At 38.0% G+C, this 27,863-nt stretch overlaps 1 protein-coding gene across 2 annotated transcripts in view; it reads right to left on the minus strand.

Annotated features, from left to right (window-relative positions):
• Positions 1 to 27,863, minus strand: part of SDK1 (sidekick cell adhesion molecule 1) — a 405,082-nt gene that overhangs the window by 199,687 nt on the left and 177,532 nt on the right. For both annotated transcript variants that reach the window (XM_054080680.1, XM_054080679.1), the window contains exon 5: positions 14,033 to 14,166. In XM_054080680.1, coding sequence (XP_053936655.1) covers positions 14,033 to 14,166 — 134 coding nt within the window. The remainder of the gene's footprint in view (positions 1 to 14,032; positions 14,167 to 27,863) is intronic.

Genomic DNA, 27,863 nt, shown 5'->3' on the forward strand with positions numbered 1-27,863 from the left:
CAGTAAGATGCTAAAATGATCAAAATTGCAGTGCCATTTGATTATTATAGGCCAGCGTTTTTGCAGAAACCATTCCTTCCAGAGTTCGGAGGGTCATCAGCACAGACGGGTTTGCTGGGTGGCTGTTTGCACTCATTCACAGAAGTCACACAGCTTCCGCTGCACCGTGAAGGTTAAATTTACTTTTGAAAATTCTCATTAAAAGGTATGACTGACCAACTTTTACATCACAAATATTACTTCCGTAAATCATATCCCCTGCTGATTAACATTTAAAAAATACAAACCAGTTAAGAACCACCATTTATGACAAATGTAATATCTTCAGTAGTAACACAAATTAGTTCTGTACTTCCTGTTCAACTGAATACTGTGGCTCGAAGCATGTGTAAATGCTGCATTAAGATACTAAGAGGTCCGCAAGGATGCTCGTGACATTATGAAGTGAAACTGAAACGAAGCACCAGATCCGCACAGAACTATAACAGGATAAGTCTTAAAACATAATCTTTTGCAATAAAGTCCTGTCAGCTGACTTCATAAACCATTACTTTAAACACATAGTATCCTTTCCCCCAAAAATAGCTTTATGGCTTTAAATACAATTCTGAAAAGAAGTTGCCTTCAACAAACAGGGCTTATAAAGGCTTGCAGGTAAACAGCTTGGTCATGATTCATAGTAAATTCTTAATTTCCATGTTTTAAGTTTCAAAACCTGGAAATATTTTGACAAAATTAAGGACACCTCCTCTGGAATGTGCAGTGAAAGAATGAGCCAAGAAAAATATCTACCTGCATCTGCTAGCCATAAACTCTGGATAAACAGTGTTACTTCATCCCTCTCCTTTGTGAGCACATATATACTGCAGTGGCTCATGCTGCCACACCAATTAGACGTCTGTCACTTCTTCCATTACAAACACCCTTTGAAAGCATTCGTAACAATCTTGTAAAAAAAAATTATCTGAATTTTTAAAATTACACTGCTTTTTCCACCTTTAAACCATGAAAAAAAGCCCTCGGTAATTAGCACGCTGACTCTTTCAGAGGCTCTGCTAATGGCAAGGTATCAGCACAGCTACAAGCTGCCAAAAAAAATGTGCAACCTTCCCAGCCTATTTTTTTTTTTTTAAATAAATTCTGTGTTATATTCCAGAAAGGAATTCAGCAGCAACTATCAAGTTCAAAAAGATCTGGCTGATTCCAGATCACATCTTCTCACTAGCCTACAAAGTGCAAATTGCCGTCTTCATCAAAGAACACACCAAATCTATCAGCCACAGCTGAATCAAAGGCAGTCTTCCTCTCCTATCCCCATCGCATCTTACGCAACTCTTTGTTTGCTGATGACATGGCCAACAGTACTAGTTTCCAAAAGATCCCAGGCCCTCAAAGTTGCAACACGCTATATTGATGAGATAAAAATAATCAATATCCTCTCCAAAAAGCAGAGTGGCAAATCATAATCCAAACTACATCAAGATGCTTTCTATTTTAAACAGCCTGCCACATTTGCTGTGAGCACATATATACTTATATTTCGTACAAAACATTCTTGAAGAGTTAAAATTCACTTGTTGTCTTGAGAGTGGAAAAACATAACGTTGTCATGTTCCAATTCATCACTTCTTTCAACAGAAAAAAAGCCCTCCTTTTATTGTTTTAATTCCTCATAACTTCTTAGGTATGATTTATTTGCGTTACAAAGTGGAACTTGTCTTTCCATAGGTAAAGGGAAATGTTGAGCATCTGCTTAGACCACCCTCAAACACACCTGCTGCACCGACTGGCAATGAAGCAGCAACAGATGCTTCGGTATTTCTTTAGAACAGCTTTTTAAAATACTTCCATGGTATAAAAGTTTGTCAAAGGGGCTACAGACCATCTCCTTAGCCAACAGGGTCAGAAATAGCATAAGAAATCTAGCAGAATAAGCAGGATTCTCTATCAGATTTGCTAAGGGAATATCCATAAGTGAAATAGTAGTAATTTAGATGAAGAATCAATATGTAACAAAAGCAGTAACATAACAACGACTACAAAATTCAGGTAAGCAGAAATACTGTCTGAAGGCGAAAAAGCTCCTTAAATTATTCCTGTCACACCAAAGGTAATAAACTATAATTGTAAAATACATTCATACAAACCTTGACAGTAAATCCCATTGTGTTTTCCAGTTTAAGAGCAGATTAGATAGGTCAGCATGAAGTTTGAGATCAATACTATAATCACATGCTGAAGTATAAGCAATCATAGGAAATTCTTCTATTTGAAAATAGGAAATTGGTCCGAAAGTGATGAGTCTATAATTACAATATGCACAAGAAAACAATCCTTCAGGCTCCAAGTTCACAAGCTATTTATACATATGTGAAAGATCTCTGCACTTGTATTAAAATATACATGTAAGTAAGCAGGGCTCAAAATGAAGATATTTATTTTTTAGTTTCCTCTGCCTTTATTTTTGTTTGCATCTCCATTTTAAATTATGGAACAAAATGAACCTTAGGTTTTTTCAGCTAAAAAAAGATTTCTATCTAACCTTTGCTTTGGGAGATAAAGTTCACCAAATGAAATTAAGTCACCCCACAGTAATCCTTGGCCTTGTTCCACGGTGACAGGGAAAGGAACATTTGTCATAATCACTTCCAATTGGAAAAGAACAGAAAAAGATCGCTGTTAATGACACAGCATCACATGGCACAGGGGACTTGGCCAACCTATCAGTGCTCAATGATGACAGCAATGGACTTGGGATCACATTTTACTTAAAGAGGAGCGAGATGCAGTAAGTTCTCTGCATAAAGCGATTTACAGCCTGAAAAGACGAATATTTAGATCCACGTCCTTTGGTACAATAGGTCCACTTGAATTATTTTACCTCTTGGGGCTTTTTGGTTGGTTGATCGATTGGTTAAGGGGGTTGGATGAGCACAGCATGCCTGCAAGATCCTCTTTTAATGCAGTTATCCTCAACATATCCACTTCTGAGTTTCATGGGCCTTTTTAGCTGGCTTTTACAGACATGATTTAATATTCATAATCACCTTGAAAAGGCCATCTGCAATTTTAATCACTCACTACCAATTACTTTCTTTAATAGCTATGACAGCATCACTCACAGCGATCAGATAAATCCATAAGGAAAGGTGAAGGCAGCTGTGGGTGCTCAGCTTCCTTCCCAGCATTTGCTGCCTTTTTAAACCTTCACTGTCTTTACTAAGTCGGGTTTATGGCTTTGCAGAGCAGATCGAAACACAGCTAACGTGAAGTAAATAAGCAAGCTTTTCTTTTTATCTCCCCTTAGATTAAGGAACAAGTGGGGAATAAAAACACCCACCTGGCACTTCTCTTGCCTTTCCTTCTTCACGGAACACGCTGTCCAATGCAGTACTTTTCTTATACACAACAGCAGCCACCTACTTGTTCTCAGCTTGTAAACATATTTAACAGCAAACGGGCAAAATGTAATAACAATTTTGCACAAACAGGGCCTCAGAGACCGGGACGTCGTGTGCACCTTCCTGGCTGCTGCATTCCTTCATTTTTATCACAGAATGTTTGCAGTCTTTCAACGAGGCACCATTAAACAACGATGTTCTCCCAGATTATAGGGGTTGTAACTTTATTCCCATGCTCCATAGCTAAAATGATTTATCCGCCATAAAAAGGCAAGGTTTGGGATTACGGATTATTTTTAAGATGCTTAAGAGTGGAGACAATAGTCTGCACATGAAAAGATATCAGCATTTCTATCACCTTACAGCACTGTCAGTAGGGAAAAAAATCCAAACTCCAATTACTCTGATGTTTAACCACTCCCCAGATGCAAATGGCAGTATGTGAAACCGAGGAGTACAAAAACAGAGGATAATGAACATCCAGGACTGGCAATTTACAGCTCCCACAGTACAACCACGTGGACAAGAAATCAATGCAGCTTTTACTTACGTCAGGTGAAGAAACTCAGTTTTCAATCGAGTCTGAGGTTTTTTTCCTATTACAAATTTGATAGCAAGGCTCAATTATTCTGTTATACATTACTTAAAAATTCATAGCAAATCATTCCTAAAACCTATGTAAGTTTCCATTACTAAACCCTTTTTGTTAAAATTTAGGGGAAAAATTGCTTAGCTGATTTCAAAAGACAAACCTAGATGGGCAGCGTATAAATAAGTAACTTTCATCTTTTCTACTGAACAAAAAAACAGTAACAATCAAATCAAATGCCTTATCATAATGGTTCTATATAAAGAAGACTATTAAACATTTTACAGAGGACCTTGGATCTTCCATGTCCCGACTCTCCAATGTTTATGTTGCAGTTGTAATTGCTGTTTTTCCATTTTTGTTCACACGCCAGCTATTGTGTGCACATTCCGAATTACAAATTGCATCTATCTGGCAGAATCATAACAGACACGCGAGAGGTTTCTACCCTCATTCAATCTTCCTATTCTGTGATGCATATTGAGAAGAAATTAAAAATATCTTTAATATGAGGATTTTTTAAAAATGATAACCCTCGAGCAACCATATGTTTGAAAACTTGAGATTAAGATTAGTTTTTGTAAATATGCTGGGGGGGTTCTGCCATGCAGACCTTTAGCATATGTAAAACAATCTTTAGGACATATTTAGGCTTTTGCAGTAACTAAGTAAGTGCAAAGTTATTCTATTTAACATCTGTTTTGAGCATATTTAGTATTCCTTATCTATATCATTTATAAGACTTTTCAAGCTTGCCTAACACAATGGCAGTTTGAAGAACACCATTAAATGGCTCCTATATTACTTATTTTCTAAATTGAAGAGCAAGTACTACTCTTATGAATTAAAAAAAAAAAGAAAATTACATGCTGCAAGTTTATCCAATTCATAAGAAATAAGATGTTCCTCACTATTTTCCTGAGCAGGAGCTTTGACCTTTTTACCTTCTTGTTCACTGACCAGCCAGGACAACCTCTCTCATTACAGAACAGTAAAGAGCTGTCATCCATCTATTACATGGATGTTTTTCTCTAAATATGACTTTTTGTCCCCTTAAAATAGCATGTTTAAGCTAAAGCTCTCTTCGGTAAAAGACAGATTCTTACTTTCTCAGTAAAAAGTACCTTCAGTAGGATTTAGCAACTTTAAATACACCAAACTGTGTAAAGATGGGAAACCAACTGAACAATTTCAAGTCAGCTACTTGGCATAATCCAGAAGTATGGCATAACAGAACGGGACTCATAACAGATCAAAAGGTAATGTTCAAAAGGGGTAAATTGATATGCGTGTCTGCAGTAGCTATTCCTTTTAAAGCTTCAGAATCACGATACTTACATAAACTGAAATGCAAAGCCCTTTACAAATGCCTACAAATCGCTATACTTCTGTCTCCTCGGGAAGTCTTCAGAGAGTGCAGTTTATCTTGGGTGTACATGATAAAGAAATAGACTTGTCTAAGGAAAAGCCCGTTTGCCAGTCCTGCAGTCCCACAAACTGGCCGACATTTATTCAAGTCAACAACATCCAATCTTCTGAGTTATATGATTTCTATTACTGTTATCGTATTATTAATCATTCTGAGTTATATGATTTCTATTACTGTTATTGTATTATTAATCATATCTTTGTACTAGATTTGTTTTTTGTGGTGTTATCAATACATATTAAACGGCTTTTAAAGATCCCAAAGTATTACTAAAATTGATAAGGAGAGGAATATGTTCACGCAAACAATTAGAACTAACCATAAGTACAAAGTGTTTAAACAAGAATGAGAAAATTAGTTCATTTCTCACTGAAATTAAATGAAAAGAGAAACAAAAGAGAAATATTTTCACGGCAGAATGCAGTGAAGTTGGAATCGGACTATACTATCAATTTTACTATTTTTGCCCATGAAAGATGATTCAATCTTGAGTAACCAACATCATCTTTTCATGTCTGATCAAAAGTGTTTATTTCAGCAGCTTCTTTTCATCTTATTCCATACTAGAGTATTAGCGCACAACTGCAGAAAAACACTGATCAAAAATTATATTTTCTTTTTAACTTCTGCAGTGTTATTTTAAAAAGAAAAAAAAAAAGTTGGTGAATCGGTGAGATTGAAAAGTCTGTCTGTTGAACTAGCAATACTTTTCTGTCCAGAGAAGTTTTCTGGCATTTCTCTTATGCTGGTCTTCCAACAAATCATCACAATTTGTTCAAGATGGCATTTTCCTGGATGGCATCTATAATTGATGTATGTCACATTTTATAAAATGGTTGCAAGGTAAATTCAATTTTCTCTTTCCTTATTTGTGTCCTCTAAGAATCTCTTATCTCCACATATCAATTACAGAGCAGTGACAGAGATAGGATACAAATCACTCCAATGAATGTAATAGCAAAACTGATTAGAGATAGGGAGAGATTAATTGCATGTGTCAGATATAAATAAAGGATTTAGGAGACAACCCAGGATTTTGAGTGTGTGTGTGTATTCCAGACCCAAACTCCCAAACCTTATAAACAGACAAGCTATGTTAAAATAAGTTAGATTATAGAAACTTGAGCATTTCCATTTTGTCAGAGCAGTATGCATAATGTATGTACATATGCTGAAGGAACACATGCTCAGCTTCACCAGCTAGCGATGAGTCCCCATAACAACAGGGTGGTATTGCTGCTCTTGGGAGAAAATGAGAGAACTATTCTTCCCATAAATCATGTATTTAAAGCTTTATTACATTTGTTGATGCAACATGATGAAAATTAAGTGCCAGCTATTTAAACATGTTTTATGCTGATTTTGGCTGTTTAAGTTCTCTTCCATAGAGGAGAGAGAGAAGAGAAGAGAGAGAAGAAATCTTCTCTCTCTCCTATAGAGAGAAGGTTTTTTTCAGTCTTACAGAAACTTTACTTTATTATTACCTTTCCATTGCAAAAAGTACTAGCAGAGGAGACACCAGTTGCCTGCGTCAGACGCTGAAGTAGATGCAAAAGTGCATCACGTGTGCCAATAAGTATTATCAAAAATCATCCTAAGGAAGAAGAAATTAGAGATCCACAAGTACTTCTGCTATTTATCAGAAAGAGCACTGACAGAATATTTGGGTAAAACCAAAGACAAGCTCAAGCTGCTGCAGAGGTTTCTTGGCTTATCTTTATTATTCCTGCAGTTTAGCAATCTATCATTTAAACCACAGATCTCCCTACACATCATTAGGGTTAAAAGCAAGGAAAGCTTTCTTTTAAGGTGAAAAAGGTAAAGAATTACAGAAAAGATCTAGCTGAAGCTTTGAAAAACAACAACAAAAAAAAAGAAACAAAAAAACCTATCCCAATGAAATTTGGAGTGCAAGAACACTGATAAATCATAATAATCATCTGTAATTTCTTCGTAATGCATCTAAAAATATTCCACACTGCAATACAGTATTCATTTTGCAGTGGATAATAGGGTAAACCGTTGTGAATATTAGCCTCTATGGGCATTCCTAGCTCTGGTTAAAGCTTAAGCTAACATTTGTTCCATTATAGCAACCTCAAACCTTTAAAAGTAACTTAATTCAGTCCTTTTCATTATAGCTATAATTGTTACTAAAATGCATTTGACTTAAATATATACATACATATATCTCAAAAGCGTGCTTAAGTTGTACTCAATCAATTTTATTCTCAAAATAGAAAGAAACAAAGACCCCCATTTAAAAATTTATGCCCTTCGGTATTAGAGAAGATTGGAGCTACAACTGAAGAAAAAGCATTCAGACAAATCAGTCTTTTACGAGGGTATTAGAGATGGTATTTAAACATAATTTATGCATAAAGTTTAGTCTTAAACAGCGAACACTGCTATAGTCTCCTTCAAATTAACATTTTGGATAACAAAAGAACATTAAGTGACCATCAAAGCAACAAGCACACATTTACTCGTGAAAACACCTATGACACAACCACTAGCATATCCTTCCTGGAAATCCTGCTTGGCAAAGAAAAAGCAAAACCTGTGTAGAAAATCGGAAAGGAAAGAAATGTTGTTATTTCAATGGGGGAATTAAAATCGGTGCACAGAGGGTCGAGCTGTGCTGCACTGGGTTTCCCCAGTATTTGGTCAGAACCTCAGGCAATTGTGTACAATAATAGCATAGAAATGCAATTTCATTACATCCCATCTTCCTCTCGTTCCTCCACCAAAAAAACCAAAGCATCATTGAAGTACTAATTTTACCTCAAAGGCACTGACCCAGAGAGACTAAGCAAAGTAAATTCCCTTGGCAGGAACTAAAAACAGTTTGACAAGTTTATAGAGCTCGTGTGGATTTGACCTCAGAACAGAAATATCCATTCCCTGGGGGTGCCAGCCCATTCCTTTTTTTTGCCCCTCCTACCTACACCTGAAAGCTGGAAACCGCTATGAAAAATTCATGCAGCAGTATGCTTCAAACACATCCATGAAGGATTCTCAACATCTGCTGACTTGAACAAACCTTGATGGTTAATATGAAAAATTATGTTAGCGAAATACTCTCTTCCAGAGCGGAAAATACCTGCTCAGAATCTTCTGAAAACTTCTCTTCTTAGCAAGCCTGAAGGGTATCCAAAGTAATATCCTACCAAGTACAACAAAAGGTAACATGGCACTATTCCCTCACTTTCTTTCCTAACAATATAGAAAATATTTCATATTTAAAGACACTGAAAGAGACGTAAATATCTTGTGCTATCATGAAACTTTTTAAGCTGAAAGAGGGGAGATTTAGATTAGATATTAAGAAGAAATCTTTTCCTGTGAGAATGGTGAGGCCCTGGCCCAGTTTGCCCAGGGAAGCTGTGGCTGTCCCATCCCTGGAGGTGTTCAAGGCCAGGTTGGATGGGGCTTGGAGCCCCTGATCCAGTGGGAGGTGTCCCTGCCCATGGCAGGGGAGTTGGAACTGGGTGAGCTTTCAGGTCCCTTCCAACCCAAACCATTCTATGATCCTATGATTCTTTATAATAGAAAAACAAACAAAAGTTCTTAGTGCAAAATCGGAACCCTGCAAATCTGAAAAAGGTCCCTTCCTCTCTGTAAAATTTACGCTTTGATACATGAAATTGAAGAACAAAATAGGCACCAACCAATGGCAAACAGGGTCTATTTGGCCTCATGTCAATGCCTGCCCCAAGAGAATAAAATTCGTCTTGTTGCTCTGCCCAGCTTCCACTTGCAACACAACACCCTGCTATTTGAAATTAATTGCAATGCAGCCAAGCCAGGAGTTTAATTTTCAGTCCCCAATGTCCCCCCCACCACCACTACTTTTTTGTTCGGCGTTGCTAGTGCTCAAGGGAAAAATTTATCTTCGTTAAATGATAATTGGCTTTATTATCTTTGACTCTTCAGAAATGCTGGCTGGCAAGGTTTTTAAAATTTTCATCAATCTTGTTTTCTGTTTTTACAAAGCCTGCATCAGAAAAATACATCAGTCTGCAGAACACTCTGTATCTCCTGGTGTTATGAATAGGTCTTGAGACTATCTAATTTACTAATAAATCTATTGAAGCGACATGCATCTCAATATTTCACAGCCTAACAAGAAGGTCCAGAAGCAAGGCCCCGAATCGCAGTTCCAGATGATTAGCGCTGCAAAACCAATTGAAGCAGGAGCATCTAAGCTGTCAGAACAGCTTACACATCCCCACCTTTTGCAAACTTGCCATTTAAATCACTTACTGGGGGACGCTTTCTCAATTTTTTTTTTCATAAAATACAGCAACTAAACTCAGAAATAGCAGCGCACACTGTTAAAAGTTGCTCAGACTGGGCCAGCACTGCTCACAGCTACAGTGTGGCACTAAAGTTAATAATAGAAAAATCTCAGCAGGGCTTTTCAAACTTCTAAAACAGCACAAGAGTCTTGTCACATTATCATGTAATAAAGTAACCGGGACATGCATTGCATACGTTGCAATGAATACTGCAGCCAGTTCCTTACGATAACAAAAAAGCTCCCTATGAATTTTTTTCTTCTCTGCCCGCTGAAAAAAATACTTAAACTCTTGACTAGAGACCCTTATGGCTTAATTAAGGAAGCTCTTACCAGCCCTGCTCCTTCTTGCCGTGCAAAAACACCTTCAGACATAAGTGGCACAGCCTACAGCAAATACCATGCATCAGTTTTTATTTATTATTCCATAATAGAACTGTAGAGGCTTGGAGACAAAGTCTTAGGGAAATTTATCTGATACATGGAACAGGGCCTTTGAGGAAATAAGAGTTTAATGGTGGCCTTAAAGATTGAAGTGTTCACCAAAGTAAGTGTCCTGCCAACACTGGTAAGATCAAAGGCATGATATTTTATCCCCCTGACAAGCCAAAGCCTTTAGGAAGAGATCCGACCATCTGTGCTGCAGTGTATGTCTATCTGCAGGAGAACGGGCACAAAAAAGCCTAAAGAATTAAGGACCAGTTTAAGACATTATCATCAAATGTATTGTTGAACAGAAGGAAACGCTGTACTCAGCGCTGGCAAAGCCGCACCTCAAATCCTGGGTTCAGTTTTGCACCTCTCAGTACAGGACAGACACCGAGAGGTTGGAGTGCATCCGGAGAAGGGCAGTGGGAGCTGGGGAAGGGTCTGGAGCACAGGGGTTATGGGGAGCATCTGAGGAGCCTGGAGTTGTTTAGTCTGGAGAAGAGGATGCTGATGAGAGATCTCATCACTCCCTACAATTACCTAAGGCTGTAGCAAGGCGAGTGTTGGTCTCTTCTCTCAAGCAAGAAGTGAAAGGATGACAGGAAATGGCCTTAAGTTGTGCCAGAGGAGGTTTAGACTGGATATTAGGAAATATTACTTCACGGAAAGGGTTGTCATGCACTAGAACAGGCTGCCCAGGGAAGTGGTTGAGTCACCATCCCTAGAGGCATTTAAAATACGTGTAGATCTGGCACTTCGGGACACAGATCAGTGGTGGACTTGGCAGTGTTAGGTTTATGGTTGGACTTTATGATGTCATTTCCAACCTAAATGATTCTGAGATTCTGTGAAACAGGAAAGAACGTTAAGGATTTCCCAACTGGTTTTATCAAAAAGTAACATCCAAGAAACCTGCAATAGCTTAGTGATAGATTAACTCCCACAACTCGTGAGTTGAGAAATTCCAACAGAGTTAATCCTGAAATTCTCTGAAACAATAACACAGTTATTCAGCTTCCATGCATTACGTTTGTAATCAGGTGGTCAAGGTTGGATGTAAGACTTGATGGTGCCTTGGATGCAATGAGCTATAGGTCAGACTGGCAAGAAATGAAATATCTTTACCTTTACTACTCAAAGCCCTACTAGAGAATTCATCATGATGGGGTTGATGATGTTGAATATATTTCAGAAATACAGTCTCAAATCTTCTTATTCAACATGTATAAAATATACTAAACTTTCCTTCAATTAATAACTATTTTCCAGACGGCATTCAAACTCCATTTAGTTTCAGCCACAGTTCGTGGAACCAACTTTAATCTACAATACAAAGACCTATAACTCATCATCAGCCTAGCTCGGAGCTACACCTTTCTCCTACTGCCAGTCTTGTATTTTGGACCAGGACAGATAGCTTACAGCTTTCTCAGCTGTTAGACTGATTCTGCAAATGTGCTTTTCCTACAGGCTGGAGCAAGCCTGACACCAATATCCTTCAAGGAATAACAAGCTATGCATATCTAACACTGTTCTTAGTGGATGACTGCCCTGGGAATTATCTCCAGTCTTTTTTTTTCCTTTTGCCCTCAATAAAAGTGGCAATATGCATGCTGAGTCATGTAGCAAGGTTGTACTCAGTAATTAATACATAAAGTACTCGCACAGAGATTGGATAGTTCACTTTACTTGTGGTTTAGTTGATTTTGATTAAACTGTTTTTAAATTTCATGCATGCTCTAATAGAAAATGACACATCATCACTCTTAACATCTGATAAGATTCAGACAGTGACAACTCAATGTGATGTCTTCCATACCTTGACGTATCTTTAACCGTCCGTTTCCAACTACTTGCTGAAATCCTTTATTACTCTTTCAAAATACATCATTTTTCCACAATTTTTCTCTGTGTATTGCTTCAGGACTATATTTTTGCCTGATTATTTTCTGTTACTGGGCCAAAAATGCTTATTCACTATCTAAAGTACCACATACTTTCCTTCCTCAGATCAAAGTTGAGAATGATCATGTTAATCCCATTTTCTTTACAGACACTGTTATACCTTATGGCCAGTACGTTCCTTCAGCGTGCCCATAGCATTAGTAGTCCTGGATATCAAGACAATTTAAAAACCTCATTGGCTAATATTGATTTTAGCAAGCAAATCCATTTTTGGCTTTCCATCTTGCCTCATTCTTCATTTTCTTTTATCCATTTAATCTTTCCTATTTTTCACATTCCAGATAGATTTTGCATTCATGGTATCAAGTCTGTATGCATTTTGAAGTGTTTTCTATTCCATATGCCCGTATTGCCTTCTGCTTGGCATAGCACTTGTTATGCATGCATGATCACAGACTATTTCTAGCATTAATTAAGATACGAAATTAAAGTGGGAAGTACATTATTGGTCACATAATACAAACACCACAAATTTGCTTTAAAAATGAAATTACTAAAGTGTTAGCAAACCTCTTCATACTGTCAGAAATAATAATGTTTACAATCTACATGCCACAGTACAGCCAGAATTCACAAGTGGATTTGGAATATTATTTCCTCTTCAGAAAGATACACATAAAGCCCCTGAGAAGTTCATTTAGTTTATAAACATATCTGGAAGAAAACACAGGTTTGTCTCTGGTGCTGTCTGTTACACCACACAGCTGCTGCCCTCCCTGAGCTCTGATCCCACCAACAGCGCTTCCATTGCTTGTGTAACAACAGCTCTCCTTGAAATCCGATTAGGAATTTTAGCAGAAAAGTCATACTTTCTTAGAAATTACATGTTTCACAGGAACGCTTTTGATGAACTTCTGACAAACATAAGCATATTTCCCAAATCTATTTGCTGGATCTCCTCTCAGAAACCCAGACTCCCAAGAAAGGAAATGAGTCATAAGGATTGTCTCGAATCTAATTTTATCCAAGATCGAGAGATCTCAGGCATGTCATCGTGCTGACTGATCTGGACCCGAGAACCTTATTCCCCTAGAAACCCAAACCAGAAGATCAGCCTTCAGTGAAGTTGCCAGCATCATCAACAATTTACCCAGTCATCTCTTCCTCATATCTATAATGAGAAATAGAAACCTTATACACAGCCCAACATACTCCCTGTCTGTCGCTGCTACATTAAAAACACTTTCACCAAATGCCCTGAGAAACGGACTCAAACCATTCTACATAGTTAGAATATTAATTCCTCACAAACACATTTAGTAAATGCTTTACAATTACAATTTACAATAGTATACACACGCGTATTTTTGGTGAACGTGCAGGTTTGTAAATTTTGTGTGCAGCCGTCTTTCTGACCCCATTGCTCTGCTGCTTTTCCTTCCCCTTTGCTGTAAAATGTACTCATGGAATGCCTCTGTAATGGGAGGTGTTCATATAATTTGTGCAATGTAAAATAACAGGCAATAACAATGAAACGCATGTTCCCTGGGACTCTCTGATAACTCCAGGTAAAAATAATGCCATAGACTGGGAATAGACTCATTAATAAAATTGCACTCAGAAGGGTGACTTGTTTACTTACGCACAATGGAAAACAATACATTATAAACCCCGGCATTAAAAAGAAATTATGATCACAACTTCATAACAAACAGCGAGGGATGTCATCATGCACCTGCCGTGCACAAAATAAACTATCAGGCAAAAGGCTATGAGGGTGATTTGTCGAGGGCATATACTCTATGAGGTCCTCCTTATTGCACAAAGAGTTCAATGCGCTCCAAGCCAAGCAGAAAAGGTTCAACTCTTTTAAAGATCAAATCCTTTATGAGCAAGGTTCTTTTTCTTAAAGCAGGCTTTTGTGAACACTGTTTGCAACCTCAGTATGACAGCATATCATCCAGAATTTGAATACTCACTCGCTACACTGAGATGAATAAATGGACTTGTCTTGTTCTCCCCATTCTTCTCGTTGACCGCCTGGACATAGTAGCCTCCTGCATCAGTCAGTGATGTTGCAAGGATCACCAGCTGATTCTGCAGTGTGATGGCTCTATTTAGGAGAGAGAAAGATTGCATTGAAACCAGAAGAATGGTATCCACTAGGCAAGAACCGTGCAACGCTTCAGACTTGACAGATTGATACGATATTCATTGATCATCTAATTCATCGTCGGGGAATCAAAACCAACCTGATTTCAAACACATTCACAAGTAACACTTGAGATCTTTGATGTTTCTGGGCCTTTTCTCTGGTTAGATCATATAAGATGTTCATGGTGATAAGCAGAGAGCTATAACATGTGAAACAAGAACTGTTTAAATGGCAATAAGAAGTTACACGAGAAACAGCAAATGACAACAGAGACCGATAGCCTGCAAACTGCGTTGTTATAGGTTGATGATGGTCCTTGCAAACACCAGTACGCTGCAGTCAGTTTTATTGAAAACCTTCTTAACAAGAGAAAACCAGCCTATTAAAAGCGACACTGGGGGAATAACAGCACCTAGTTTAGTGTTGGGGTGGGAGAAGTAAAAAAATCAAAGGCAGCAGAACCTCAGAAGATAAACTTTCTGTATTTTACGGCATTGCTAATTATCACAACATCACAGACAAGAACACTGGCAATTTAGAGCTTAATTGATATACGCAGATGATCTGTGTGTAGATAGGGAGGGAAGACTTTCCATTTAATCTAAAGCAGGTAGGAAAGCGCAAGCCTGTAGTTAGCACTGGTGCGGGCCTGAAGGAGTCAATAAATGTCATTGTGTAACGCCCATTCTTGCGTAGGGCTGCTACATAACAAATGTCTCTATAAACTCCCTCGTAGGCAGCATTATCCATCTGCACTGCAATAGGGTTGGTTACCTTGCAGTTTACATCTCTTAGATGATCCTTCCTTGACTATGCAAGATGAATTTCAATCTGGAGAAAACCTGCAAAAATTGAAGGGCTTAACTGAATAGGACACAGGAAGCTCAAAAAACCAGGTAGGAGTAAAAGAACACATAAAAGTCCAAAGAAAGCCTGTGGAGCAAAGCGCCGACACTAATTCAGGCTAGGACAGGCACAAACTTGGAAATCTGAAAGAATACTTGGCACAGGAAGCTCCCGCTTTCCCTCCTATTACTTTATGAAGCCTCATGGAGTCCAGCTGTGCTATTAGTCATATCCTCCAGCATGTGGGTGAAACAACATATCAACTTATTATACCGGACAGAAGTTCCTACATCAATAGGCATCAATAAGAATCAGCGCTGAGTCAAAGTATCCATACGCTAATTGATCAATAATGAACAATCCTACATTTCTTCGTCCTGTTTTGGCATGCTGTGGTTAACAATAATTCACAGCTATTTTGCTTTTGAAAAAGCATTTAAAGCAATAGGGTAACCGCACATTCCTACTGCGGCGTACTGGTTTTTACCTGTAGGAGGGGCCATAGAAAATTACAGGGAGAACATAGCAATGCTCAAAGGCTCTGTGTACTTTATTCACATCACTTCAATTTTCTAATGTGGATACAGAAAACACTTCTATAACGCTATCGGTAAATACTGATAAATAAAAACTTCCTGAAAATAATAAAAGGCTATATTTTCAGTTTCAAAATCAGTCTTCACACATTCACTAAAGATCCCATTTACATTATCTTTACTGACAGGATTTATAATAAAAACTACTACTAAAAAAAATAATTTTTTTTTCTTTATTCAGTGAACTTATTATTATTTTGTCTTAGGAAAATAACCAAAGTAACTGTGATGGATTTACAGAGAGGGGATATAAAATGCAATTAATATGATACTTGATAAAGCAAATAAAGATAAAATTCCAAGGAAGTGCTAATAATTGACTATTAAAAGACAATGGCATTTACAGTCACTTCTATTACAGTTCTAAAGAAAGCAACATTACAAAGATTGTTTGAAAATACTGAAATATATTTCAGGTGGTTTTGATGCCAGCTGCAACTGTACCTAAATTTTTACTGGTTACCCTTAAATATTGTTGAGATGCATATGGCTACCATCTGTATTAAACTGGCTGGAAATCCTGATAATTAATCCATTATACTCATTATATACTTATCCAGAGTAAAGGGAATTGAGACTTATTTCTTAAGAAACTTGTTCAAAATGGAGATTTTTAAAAAATAATACACAAATAATTCATTGCAACGTGAGCAAAATAACATTTGAGAGTGAAATGTAAGGAAATTGTTAAGACTAAATGAAGTATATTTGAATCTAAAGAGAACAGTACAGAAGGGCTAAACATTACAAATTCCACATTCAAAAAAGCGTGAAAAGTTTGATGTTAATTTGTACAGAAAAAAAAACAACTAGAAGACAAAAAAATAAAATCTTCAGAAGACGATACTTTGGGGTCATTAAGTTAAATTAATGACTAATTTGAAACCCCAAAATGAATTATTGATCTCTTAATAACTCTGTGAAAAATGGAATGTTTCAATCTCATTAACTAAAGACAGGGACAGCACAAGACATGAGCTGCAGACTCTGGGAGGTTTATTTAGATCAAGTATAAGCTCTGTGCATCAGGAAAATCAATTAGTCACGTTTTAAGGACTCATTAATTCCAATGTTTCTAAACCATCTGAAGATTCACGCCCCCACCCTTACCAGGGTTGCAGCCACAACAGCTGCACAGAGCGACCTAACATTGGCTTAACACGTTTTCCTGGGTTTATTGTTTGTACTCATTGTCTGATATGACTTTTAAGTTATGACAGCACCACGCTAACGTTCCAAGGAAAATCTGATTCCCGGCTGCTCAGTTTATCAGCAGATTTGAGGGAGACGACTGCAGCAGATGGAGTGGACCTGTCAGTAATTCATAGCCTGCACAGAATTCATGAAAAATATAAATATTGTTTTAACTGAAGCTAACATTTTCAAGACAGGAGCAACCAGCAAGTAAACTAAGCAGACTGATCCTTTGGGATTTCTTATGCACAGAGAAAAGGTGCATTTTAAATCATACACTTTAATAGAAGAATTTTTAAAATGTCTCTGGAGCTCACTGGAAGCCTGCAGGGAACAGCAGCCAACAGACAAACGGCAACGTTCGTGTCTGAGTGGTAGGCAGTTATAGTGGGGGTTCAGTATTATCATGTCCTACAAGGATTCCACCGATACCTTTACCACAAAAGCAGACAGAAACTAGAATCACAGAATGGAATCATTGAATGGTTGGGGTTGGAAGGGACCTTAAAGTTCTAACTCCCCCGCCAACACCTTCCACTGGATCAGGTTACGCAAAGCCTCATCCAACCTGGCCTTGAATCCCTAAAGGGATGGGGCATCCACAACTTCTGCAGTGCCTCACCACCCTCTCAGTAATTTTTTTTCTAGTATCTAATCTAAATCTCCCCTTTCAGCTTAAAACTAGAACAGACTGATCTGAAAGCGAAGGCGAGTTGCGCCTTTGGAACTACAAGTAATCCACAATCCATGCTGACTAACCAAGGGCCGCCGCCTGACAGGATGGGAAAATGCAGCAATGGTGGAAACAAATCATTTTATATACCCAGTTCTAAGCATGTTCTGAACATGTAAATGGGCACCTAACGATATTTTCATCACTTCCACATATTGCAGTCAGAATCTAGCACTTAAATACGCTGGGAATTTTAATTGAAGCCTTATCCAAATACTGAAAAAAAACCATAGAATCATAGAATAGTTTGGGTTGGAAGGGACCTTAAAGATCACCCAGTTCCAATCCCCTGCCATGAGACAACTCCCACTGGATCAGGCTGCCCAAGGCCCATCCAACCTGGCCTTGAACACATCCCTCAAGGGATGGGGCAGCCACAACCTCCCTGGGCAACCTGTGCCAGTGCCTCACTGCTCTCATAGTGAAGAAATTCTTCCTTATGTCTGCTCTAAATCTGGTGCAAGTAATCTTTAAGTTTGATCGAAAGCTCACCGCAATTATTCTGTCAACATCTGTGGAACGTGACTCACGCCTTTGGAAGCAAAGGGGATTTTCCAAAGGGGGTGTCATTATTAAGGCATTTAAGACAGTTTTTGGAGTTAAACAAGTTTTTCCTGCACTGAAAATTGCATCAGTTATTGAAACGCTGCAAATGAACTCTTCAGTATCTTAAATAGGTAGATTTCCATTAATAATGGTTTTTAAGTAAAAATATGAATATTTTCTCTACAAGTAGATAATCCCAAAAGTTAGATATTTGTTAGCTTATTAGTCTAACAGATTACACAATAAATAGATAATACAAGGTTATAAAACCAACATAAAATAATAAAACCAGAGTAACCTGATTAGGCTCTCTCTTAGAAGGCTGCCATCTGCTCATGAATCAGTGTGCAATATTTTAGTACAAAGGCCTTTATAAAGCCTCTTTTCCAACATTATCTCTAGCTAATACGGATATTAATCTCTCTTTATAAGATTTTTTTCTAGAAAACCTCTGTTCACCTTTTAAAAAGGTTTGTCCACAGTACACAGCAAACGCCAATCTTTTACCACAAGCCAGACACCTCACAGTAACAGTGATGTTAACAGAAAAGGGAGAGATTATGGAGTAATAACATAATTACTGAAAGACTTCCCCCATGGATTTCCCCTTTTGGAAAAACACACAGATACACTACAGTTAAAAACACAGCTGTTCAAGTGAAATCCTGACTCACAGTGGCACATGCACGGCTCAACAGAGTGAGCATTTCATCACCACTGCATCCTCCAATTCTGATAGGGAATTATTAGTCAAAGTTATTTAATTACATGTCTTCCATAAACAGTTTCTTGTTTTTCAGAACTTAATCACAGAGCAAAATATTAGTGTATGTGCTACAGAGCAACACGTCCATAGCAACAACGGACTATGCCGTCGCTGGATGCCAATTTTACAAATCTTTATTCAGGGTCCAGATCGATTGTTAATGCAAATCAATGTCTCTATTAATAAAAGCGTTATGCGTACAAAGGCACTGAATATTAAGTATAATTACACGAGTCAATGAACTGATTTTACAATCAATGCTAGTTTATCCATGTATTGATAGATTTATCAATACTCAATGCTAGTGACCAATTGATTGCTTCCCTAGGTATGCCACGGCAAAACAGGCGCTTCTGAGAAGCAACTGCGATTACTGGTCACGAAAGCTTTCCAAGGTTACACCAAGGAATAACCAAGACAGTCCTAAATACCAGACAGAGCTTGAATACTATCATGAAATTAAGGACGACTTGCTACTGGCAGGTTTAGCAGATACATTTGCAAGAGGAAATGTAAGAAGCGGCAGAATTTACATGTTTTAAGCTTGGCTTCCCTATTCCACGACGCTAAATTTGGAGCTTGCAAGGTCTTGGTTTAGTAAGGATATAGACATTATTCCCCACATTTGTTCATGAACACATTACACAAAATCTGTTCGGTGTAAAGCAAGTGTAAGGTTGGAACAGAACTGAATGGAAAAATTGTACTTGACAAATCAGCAGTGATCCATTACCTGACTGGAAAGTTAAATCAGGTAGAAATCCATAGGGCCTGTCTTTGGCCTGGCATTATTTAATATTTTTATTGGTGTTTGTTGACTAAATATAGATTTCACTTACTAAATCTGCGGGCAAAGTCCCAAAGACTCTGGGAGACAGAGTTAGAATTCCAAATGCAGAAGACCTGTTCAAGCTTCTCCCCGAGACTGAGGTTTACAGTTCAATGAACAAGTTCAAAACATTCTATTCAAGAAGGAATAACTGACTGCAAAACAGGCAAGCCTCACAACAGGGTGTGCAAACAGCAGTGTCATCGGAAAATTTAAGAAATAACTCTGTTTCTCATCCAGTGTGGCCTCCAGTCAGTTTTAGTTACAGATTTCAACATGTGGGCTAGTCAAGAGGAATCAAAAATCCTCAAACCTACACCAGAATCATCTACTCCCTGCCTCCAACCATCCAACCTCAAAGAGTAATCTAGAAAATGCAACATGCAAGAAAATAGTCAATAACCAAAGAAGTCATCGCAAGATGTATATGAAGAAGTCACCTTCATATACAAACAGAACTGTTAGAAAAAAAAAATCACATATTTAAGCAGAATCATCAGCTATTGAGTCTTGTTATAAAAATCTTAGCAGCTCACCCTTGGAAAAGCTTATTTTTAGTCTTTGGATTTAGAGACTCCGAGATGGATGCTCAGATTAATTATCCCAAATATATATTTTAAATCGTGCTCATATCAATCGAGTACTGGTCTAGCGATTAAGAAAAAAACTCACAAAACAAAACCAAAGATAATACTACATAACTGATCACAAAAGAGCTGTTTTCATTGAGAGCTGACGCTACCAATCCAGAAGCAAGCAATTACAGAAAAAAAACAAGGAACAATATTCATAACTGTGCTACTAAAGTTAAAATGTTCTTTTTCTCCCCCCAGGTTTTCAGCAGCTTCAATTCTAATTTAATGCAACTTAATTATTATTATTAGACAATTCTACTCCTTTGGTTTTGTTATTTTTTAAATTATTATTACATTTAAGCAACAAGACTTAATACAGCTGATAGAAAAACCAATGTGTGCTTAAAAACACAGCTCTTGAGCGTTATCTAATGTGTGTCTGGATGTGCTATTCCAGCAATAGTAGTTCTCAAACTAGAAGAAAAATCCAGACTTTCAAGACAAAATATGGATCTTGGTCAACAACAGAAACCAAACCTTGGACTAAAATAAGTCATTTTTTTCCCAGTCTCCTCTTCTTATATATCTCTTACTGCATTCAATATATTTGTAAACAGAGTATCTATTTTCTTCTCTCTCCAGCTGATCCTATAATCAACACGTTGAACTCCATTTGTGATGCTGGTATCTGTTGCTATGGACATAGATAGCAACTACTGGAAAGAAGAACAATAGAAATTTTTAAATATAAATGGGTTATTTAACCAAAACATTGCAGTTAAGAAGTATAATACGTTGTTGATCTACACAGCTGGCTGACTTCACTGATGGCAAGCACAAAGACTATTTGTAATCATTTGGGATTTTTTAGTTCAATTTTCAGATACAGATAGCCATGAATATTGCTCCACTTTATGGCATTTATCCCAAACTGATTGTTCAAGGTGCTGTGGTTTTTTAAACACCGATTCTTCCCCTTTCCTTCACTGTGAAAGGAAAACTTCTGTTATTAAATTATATCTTCAATTCCGATAAAACATGTCAGCATAATGGTATGTGGTACAGTGGTTTGTAGTCAAGCATTAAAAAGCTTCCTGTTGAATTTTGTATCATCATCCCATTATTTTACTGAGATATATGCTACAGATTAAAAACAAACGTAAGACATGACTGTGAACTGCACTAACTATAAAACAAATTAGCAGTGGTATGGCCCTGTCACAGAGCAATGCACTGAAGAGATAATTGATTATACAACAATGACAAAGACGAGTTTTACCTCTTAACAGAATATTTAACAGATCCATTTAGACATGACACAACTGTGCCTACTGAGATGCTCCAAAACTCCATTTATGTTCCTGAACCTGTCTTAGCACCATCTCTGCCATTATTCTCCTTCCACACACACCCGATTTGAAACCACCTCCATTTTCACATGGGTGTAGCTGAGAATAAGATTTGGAACAGTTGTTGCTGTATAAACACACCCAGTCTGATGCACTCGATATCTGTATAGTAGCAAATGAAGTGTCCAAACAGACTGGGAATAAAATTTCAAATCTCAGATGGGTCAATACAAATCTCTTTCTAAGACATTTTGTCCGCTTTCACAGTCCAAACAAGTCCTTCTTCAGCAGCTAAATACATGCACATGAGTATATTTAAAAGTGATCTACTGAGTACACAGAGCATTGACAGAAATCAGCTGGCTCTAATCATGAAACCTAACGGCAGCTGTGTATCGGTGGATACGGTGAAAGTGCTCGCCCCAGCCCCAACCTGACCTCTTCCTCTAACTCTGATCAAGCCATAACCACCACCGCAGGCTACGACGGCTGAGCCCCAGAATTGATAGCCTAGTAGCCCATTAGTATTTAGACACATTACTTCTCCTTCTAATAGTACCAAATCTTTAAACAAAGAGCATGGATGTGGTAAAAACCAGCAAGTGACCCGAGCATTAACCTCTCCTACTGCTTAAGAATGGTGGTACTAGGTAGGAATAAAGCAATTTATTTAGACTAATTTTACCATGAAAGATAATTAAACATTTATTGGCCTGGATCAATACAACAGCCAACGTTAGCTACGTACAGTACTGCAGTTTGCTGAGACTAGCACTTCTGTTATTGCTACAAATTTATTGTACGATGTTATTATACATTATCTTAGATTTGTCGTCAACATCAAAATAGGGATTTCGTGTAGTTATTTCTACTCACACACCATTAAGACATATACTATTGCCACGCAGCAGGAATTGAGCACAGGCCCGGGAGCCAAGTATACCCGGAGTTTGCCAGTGATACATAGCCTTGGGTGAGTTATTTAGCTTTTCGGTCTGTGTGTTTTGCAAGAGAGAAAAAGGATAATAAATGTATGTATTTCTTTTTATGCTGAAAAATTTATCTAGAGGCTTAAATAGTTAATACCTCTAGCACTCAAAAGATGTAGAGGATTATTTAAGTGCTAAATCTTAACACTCTCTTCTTCCCCCCTCCCCTTGCGTTTCAGTTGACTAACAGGCATTTTGTTACAACTTCAGGCAAAGCAACTTCTTGCTTTCTGCTTTTCAACTGCTGTAACATCTCCTGAATTATACACACCAGGCAGGTGAGTATTGCTTTCCAAACACCAGTCTTCCAGGAACTGATGGTATTGTATACTTCTTTCATCAGAATACCCGCACAGTGAATACAAATGCTTCTAGTAACAAACACCTCTACCACAGACTCGGTAACATCCCGGTTATCATTGCAAATAATACAGCAGATGAAATTTCAAGTCAGTCATTCACAGAGGGTTTGGGGATTTTTAATGCCATTAAGGTAAACATTTCAAAACAATTCAAGTTAGTGACAATAAAACATAGAAAATACTAGTTAAAAAAAGAACACAAATAAGCAGAACTTCAGTAGAAACTTAAGAGGAACCAGTGGCTCCCTATTTCTATTACAAGTCGGCCATACAGTGACATAAACTCAAAACCAGGTTGGTTACATTCCATCATATGCTGAATGTACATATGAAGTCAAACACTGGAAACTCTGGAATAAAGAGAAAACTGCACAACAGCGCAGCAGCATTTTGTGTCATGGTTTCTACCCAAACATGATTTCCTGTCAATTCTGTGTGAAACAGATCACAGTAAACAACTGGAAAATATTGCTCTATCAATAACATTTTAACTGTTCCGTTAGGTCTGTGCTATATGTTACAGTCAAAAATCATACAAGCTGAAAATTTTGCAGGAAGAAAAGAAGAATCCCTCTTTCCAGTAAATAAGGCAAACTTACAAAGAGCTGCTGTGTAGCAAAGCTACAAAATGTTAAAAGGTGGAAAAGAAAGTTATAAGAGGATTTATTCAAGAGACTGAGACAATAAATGCAATTATATCTAAATCTGATCATCCTTTTCCAAGACAAAGTAATACTACGTATATTTAAAACTATGAAAACCAAATGTGAACATTAGCATCTTAAAGTGCCCTGGAAGACAGCCTTTAGACATTTAGAAGTATAGCTCCCCTTTGGGATCCATTTGTATGTCGTATTTGAAACTCGGCTGTAGCCCTTGACTCCAAATCCCATAAAGAACACTTCAAGGCCAACTAAAATGTAAATAATGCATGATTAAAAGAGTGACAGACCATACAGACTTTTTGCTTTCAACTCAGGTGGTGTTGCCAAAACCAAGAAGACAGGTTACCTATCAACTACACTTATTTTTAAATTACCTGAAATCAATACACGATGTGTTTGTATGACTTACTGCTTATTTGACTTCTGAGCCTAATGACACAAATTTCCTTGCAGTGGAGAAGCATCATATATTCGGGCCATCTGGTTGTAAAGCTTAAAGAAGTCAGAAGGCCAAAGCTCGTGTAGTAAATCTTGCTAGTCCTCTGGTAGAATGACAGCAACTTCTACTTTAGGAAGAGTCCCAGAGGTAACATAGAAGGCAAAGAACTTCGACTCCGTCCTTTCCAATACTGAAGTTATAAGCACCACGCATTCCCCCTAATGAAGAGGGATAGAGAGTGTGCATCTGAGAGACTGCCTTGTTTACATTTGCTGGATGATCCATAAACACTATGTCTATTGAGCAGGCAAATGAAACCCTGAAGTGTCAGCACACACAGTTTGGTTTCTTTGATTTTATGGCTACAATATGCTTTGCAGAGCAGTTTTATTTTCAGTGCTGAAGAAACACTCAGCTATGAGTTACATGGCGAAAGAACTCACAAATTCTGGAAACCACGCATGTGTGCCACCAGCCTAGCTTATATTCTCGGGGTTGTGAACAGAATGCTCAACATCTTGCCGATGCAAGTAATTCTACATAATAGTTAGACCAGAACAGAAAACCTCTGATGCCCCCAAAGTCTTTGCTGCAATCTGTCTTCACATATTTATCTCCTTACTTGCAGACATTTCTGCTGCAGAGGTTTTAGGGATTTGGTCCTGCAACGCAGCAAAATGCTGCTCCCTGTGATTCCCCTCATCTGGGGAAGAGGTGCTATTACTGAGTTAATGGACAGTAGACACAACAGTTCCATCACCTTCAGTGACTGACTCTTTTTATCCACTTTGCCCTGTAATGAGGATCTCTACTTGGTCACATTTACGTAACGGCAGCATCAGCTATCCCCTAATCCTGCAACACATTAAAATGGAAAGATAGATGCAGGAAGACATTAAAATGCCCTTATCACTTGGCTGCAGGGCTATAAACTTAAAATAGGAGATTGTTTTTCTGTTGAAAACAAGCAAATAAATACATTTACTTAATTTTCTTCTTAAATAATCCTTATGAGCGTTGAAAGGATGCTTTGATTATTACTGTGAAGATAAACAATGAAGCATTCCACTATATCTTACCTAAGTTAGATAGAACAAATTCAATTCCTTCCTGTACATGTTTTTCCCAGGTGCATTAACACACTTCTTTACATTCAAGAACCAACTTTTATTACAAGCCGAGTGTGTAGGGAACAGAGAGATAGGGAAAGAAAACAGGATGAACAGAATGCTAATGAGAAAGAAAAATACAACCCAGACAGCCAATTCCTTTAATTAGATAGAAGTCTACATTTTTAACTTCCAAGTTCTTAATCCTGTTGTTACTGAACTCAGAAGCAGGTAAACAGAAACAATGCCCAAATAAACCCCACAGGCAACTTCGCTAAAGAAATAAGAAAATTAACCTCTTATCTCCCAAGATGAAAATATGATATAAAAGAATGACAAAGAGAGTCATATGATGGCCAGAGCAAGGACGCCAATGATAGCAACGTACAACGTTAAAAATGAGATGTTAAAAACAGAGCTAACAAATAGAAGATATGGAACAAGACAGTCACACAGGATCATTAGGTAGACTTATTTTCTTCTTTATATTCTTTACCCAACAACTAATAGCTAAAACATGTATTTGGTTATACTGCAGCCCTTCCTGAAACATGTAAAACAATCGGAAAAGTTACTATCTGCAACAAGTGCTGTTCATTTAATAATCGTAAGACAGCTTGTTTGTAATACTTAATCAGATAAATTCTCATTTGTTGATAAAAAACTTATTAAAAGGACAAAACTAAGTTCACATAGTAGCCTTGTTTTGAGGTAGCAAAACCACATTGTGCAAGTGCTTAACATTTAACCCAGAACAGAAGCTGAACACGTACCCAAGTATCATAACTTTCCTGAAAGCTAAAACAATTAGGCAGGAACGCAGGCTCACAGTTACTCAATACATGTAAGTTTACACTTCAGCTCAGTGCACTCTCTACAAAGTTGGAGAGACCACTGGGAAAAAGAATATCATGGCACGGCTCATTTCTAATTGAGTACTTGCGCATGAGAATGAGCAGAAGAGAGGGCACACATCTACGCTAAAACACACAGATACCCATCTCGAGAGAGGTGTCAGAGCTGCTCCTTGATTGATCCCTCTGTCAACTGAAGTACTGAAGTTCCTCCTTTAGCTCATTCAACAGCCTCAGTTTTTGAAGTAGATACTTGAAATTCAGTTCCCCGGTGCCTCAAATGAGCTAGTAGTGCCTACACGATAGCAGGGATTTTTATAATCACAGAATCAAGTTTTAATAAGTAACGATATTGCTCTACAGATAATTTCAGTATTCTCAGTTTAGATGACTTCACCCAAAAGGTCATGAATATAACGTGTAAATTTTCTTCCCTCTTCGTTTAGTCTTCACTAGAGAGTGGCAACAGTGAAGGAATACCCGAGAAGAGACCAAGAGTTACCCGGCAGAAGCAGAACTGCCATGACCACTAACACTGTTTCAATGGTTTCTCTCCTAAAGCAGCAGAGGGACTCTCAGTTTAAAGAAATTCTTCACTCCAATAGCACTAGAAACAGAAGAGAAAAACTCTCCACCAAAATCCAGCACTTCAGTAATGGAATTTTTCTTCTACATTCCTGTTGCTGCTCAAAAGTGGATTCTCTGGGCCTCAAGGATGTATCAGAATAACTTTTGTTGATAATCTCTATGGAAAACCAATATTAATATAAAGCATTTTCCTAGGAACTAACAATTCTTTTTCCCATCCGAAGCTTACTGGAGGTTGCTGAGCCACCTGAAACCCTGCGCTTCCACCCAGTCCTCATCTTCTGCAACACTATCAGCCTCTGACATAGTGGCGACTCTTAAATGTGCAGCCCACACTGCTTCACCCGTTACATGTCCCAACCCTGAGACAAACTGCCAGTGAATCCTCTTACGGGAGCCTGCAGCAATACGTGAAGGATAATGTTAAGGTGACCTGTGAAGATGGATGAGCAAACCCCAAAGCTCTGAATTTCAATGCTTTACTGCTTTAAACCATATTTCATGCACTTAATGTAGATTTAAAACAGGTCCTTGGAACTGCTTTCAACCAAAAAAGAGGACATAAAACCTTTGCCCAAACACAACTGTAATTCTATATGCCTAATATTTTCACATTCCCTTTATTTTCTGGAAACATATACTTGTAGTAACAACAAATACACAATTACATGTGTTTGTTGTTCAACTGAAATTACCTGACAGGATAAAATGGTGCAAAAGCCAACCAGCCAGCAATGAAACAACAGCTGCTCTCCTGCACTACACTGCAGAAGCACGAGTGTAGCCTGCATGGCAAAGCAGCACCTAAGTCTACAAAGACATACATGCCATTTTGAGTTGCAAAACAAGGCCTTTTTCTCTCAAAAGTTGTATCTTATACCCCTAAATCTTCACACCATCACAAAAAAAAAAAAAAAAAATAAACCAGAATCCTTACCTTCTTTAACATCCGATGCTACAGCCCCACTACCTCCTTTGCTACCTACAACCACAAAATGCTCTGGGAGACCTTCCACCTTGCCTTTGACTCTCTCTCCAAGCTGCATTGTTGTTTTGCAGCAATCAGCCCAAACCCTCTGAGCTCCTTTTAACTCCACCACCTCTATGTGGCTGAGAAGTGGCAGCACCTGCAGCTCATCTGGAGATAACAAGAAGCCGCTGATGTCAACACAGCCCAGCTGAGCCCAGCTGGCAGCAGGCTTCCTAGCAAACGGG

Source organism: Cuculus canorus, chromosome 15, assembly GCF_017976375.1.
Source record: "Cuculus canorus isolate bCucCan1 chromosome 15, bCucCan1.pri, whole genome shotgun sequence".
NCBI classification, from domain to species: Eukaryota; Metazoa; Chordata; class Aves; order Cuculiformes; family Cuculidae; genus Cuculus; species Cuculus canorus.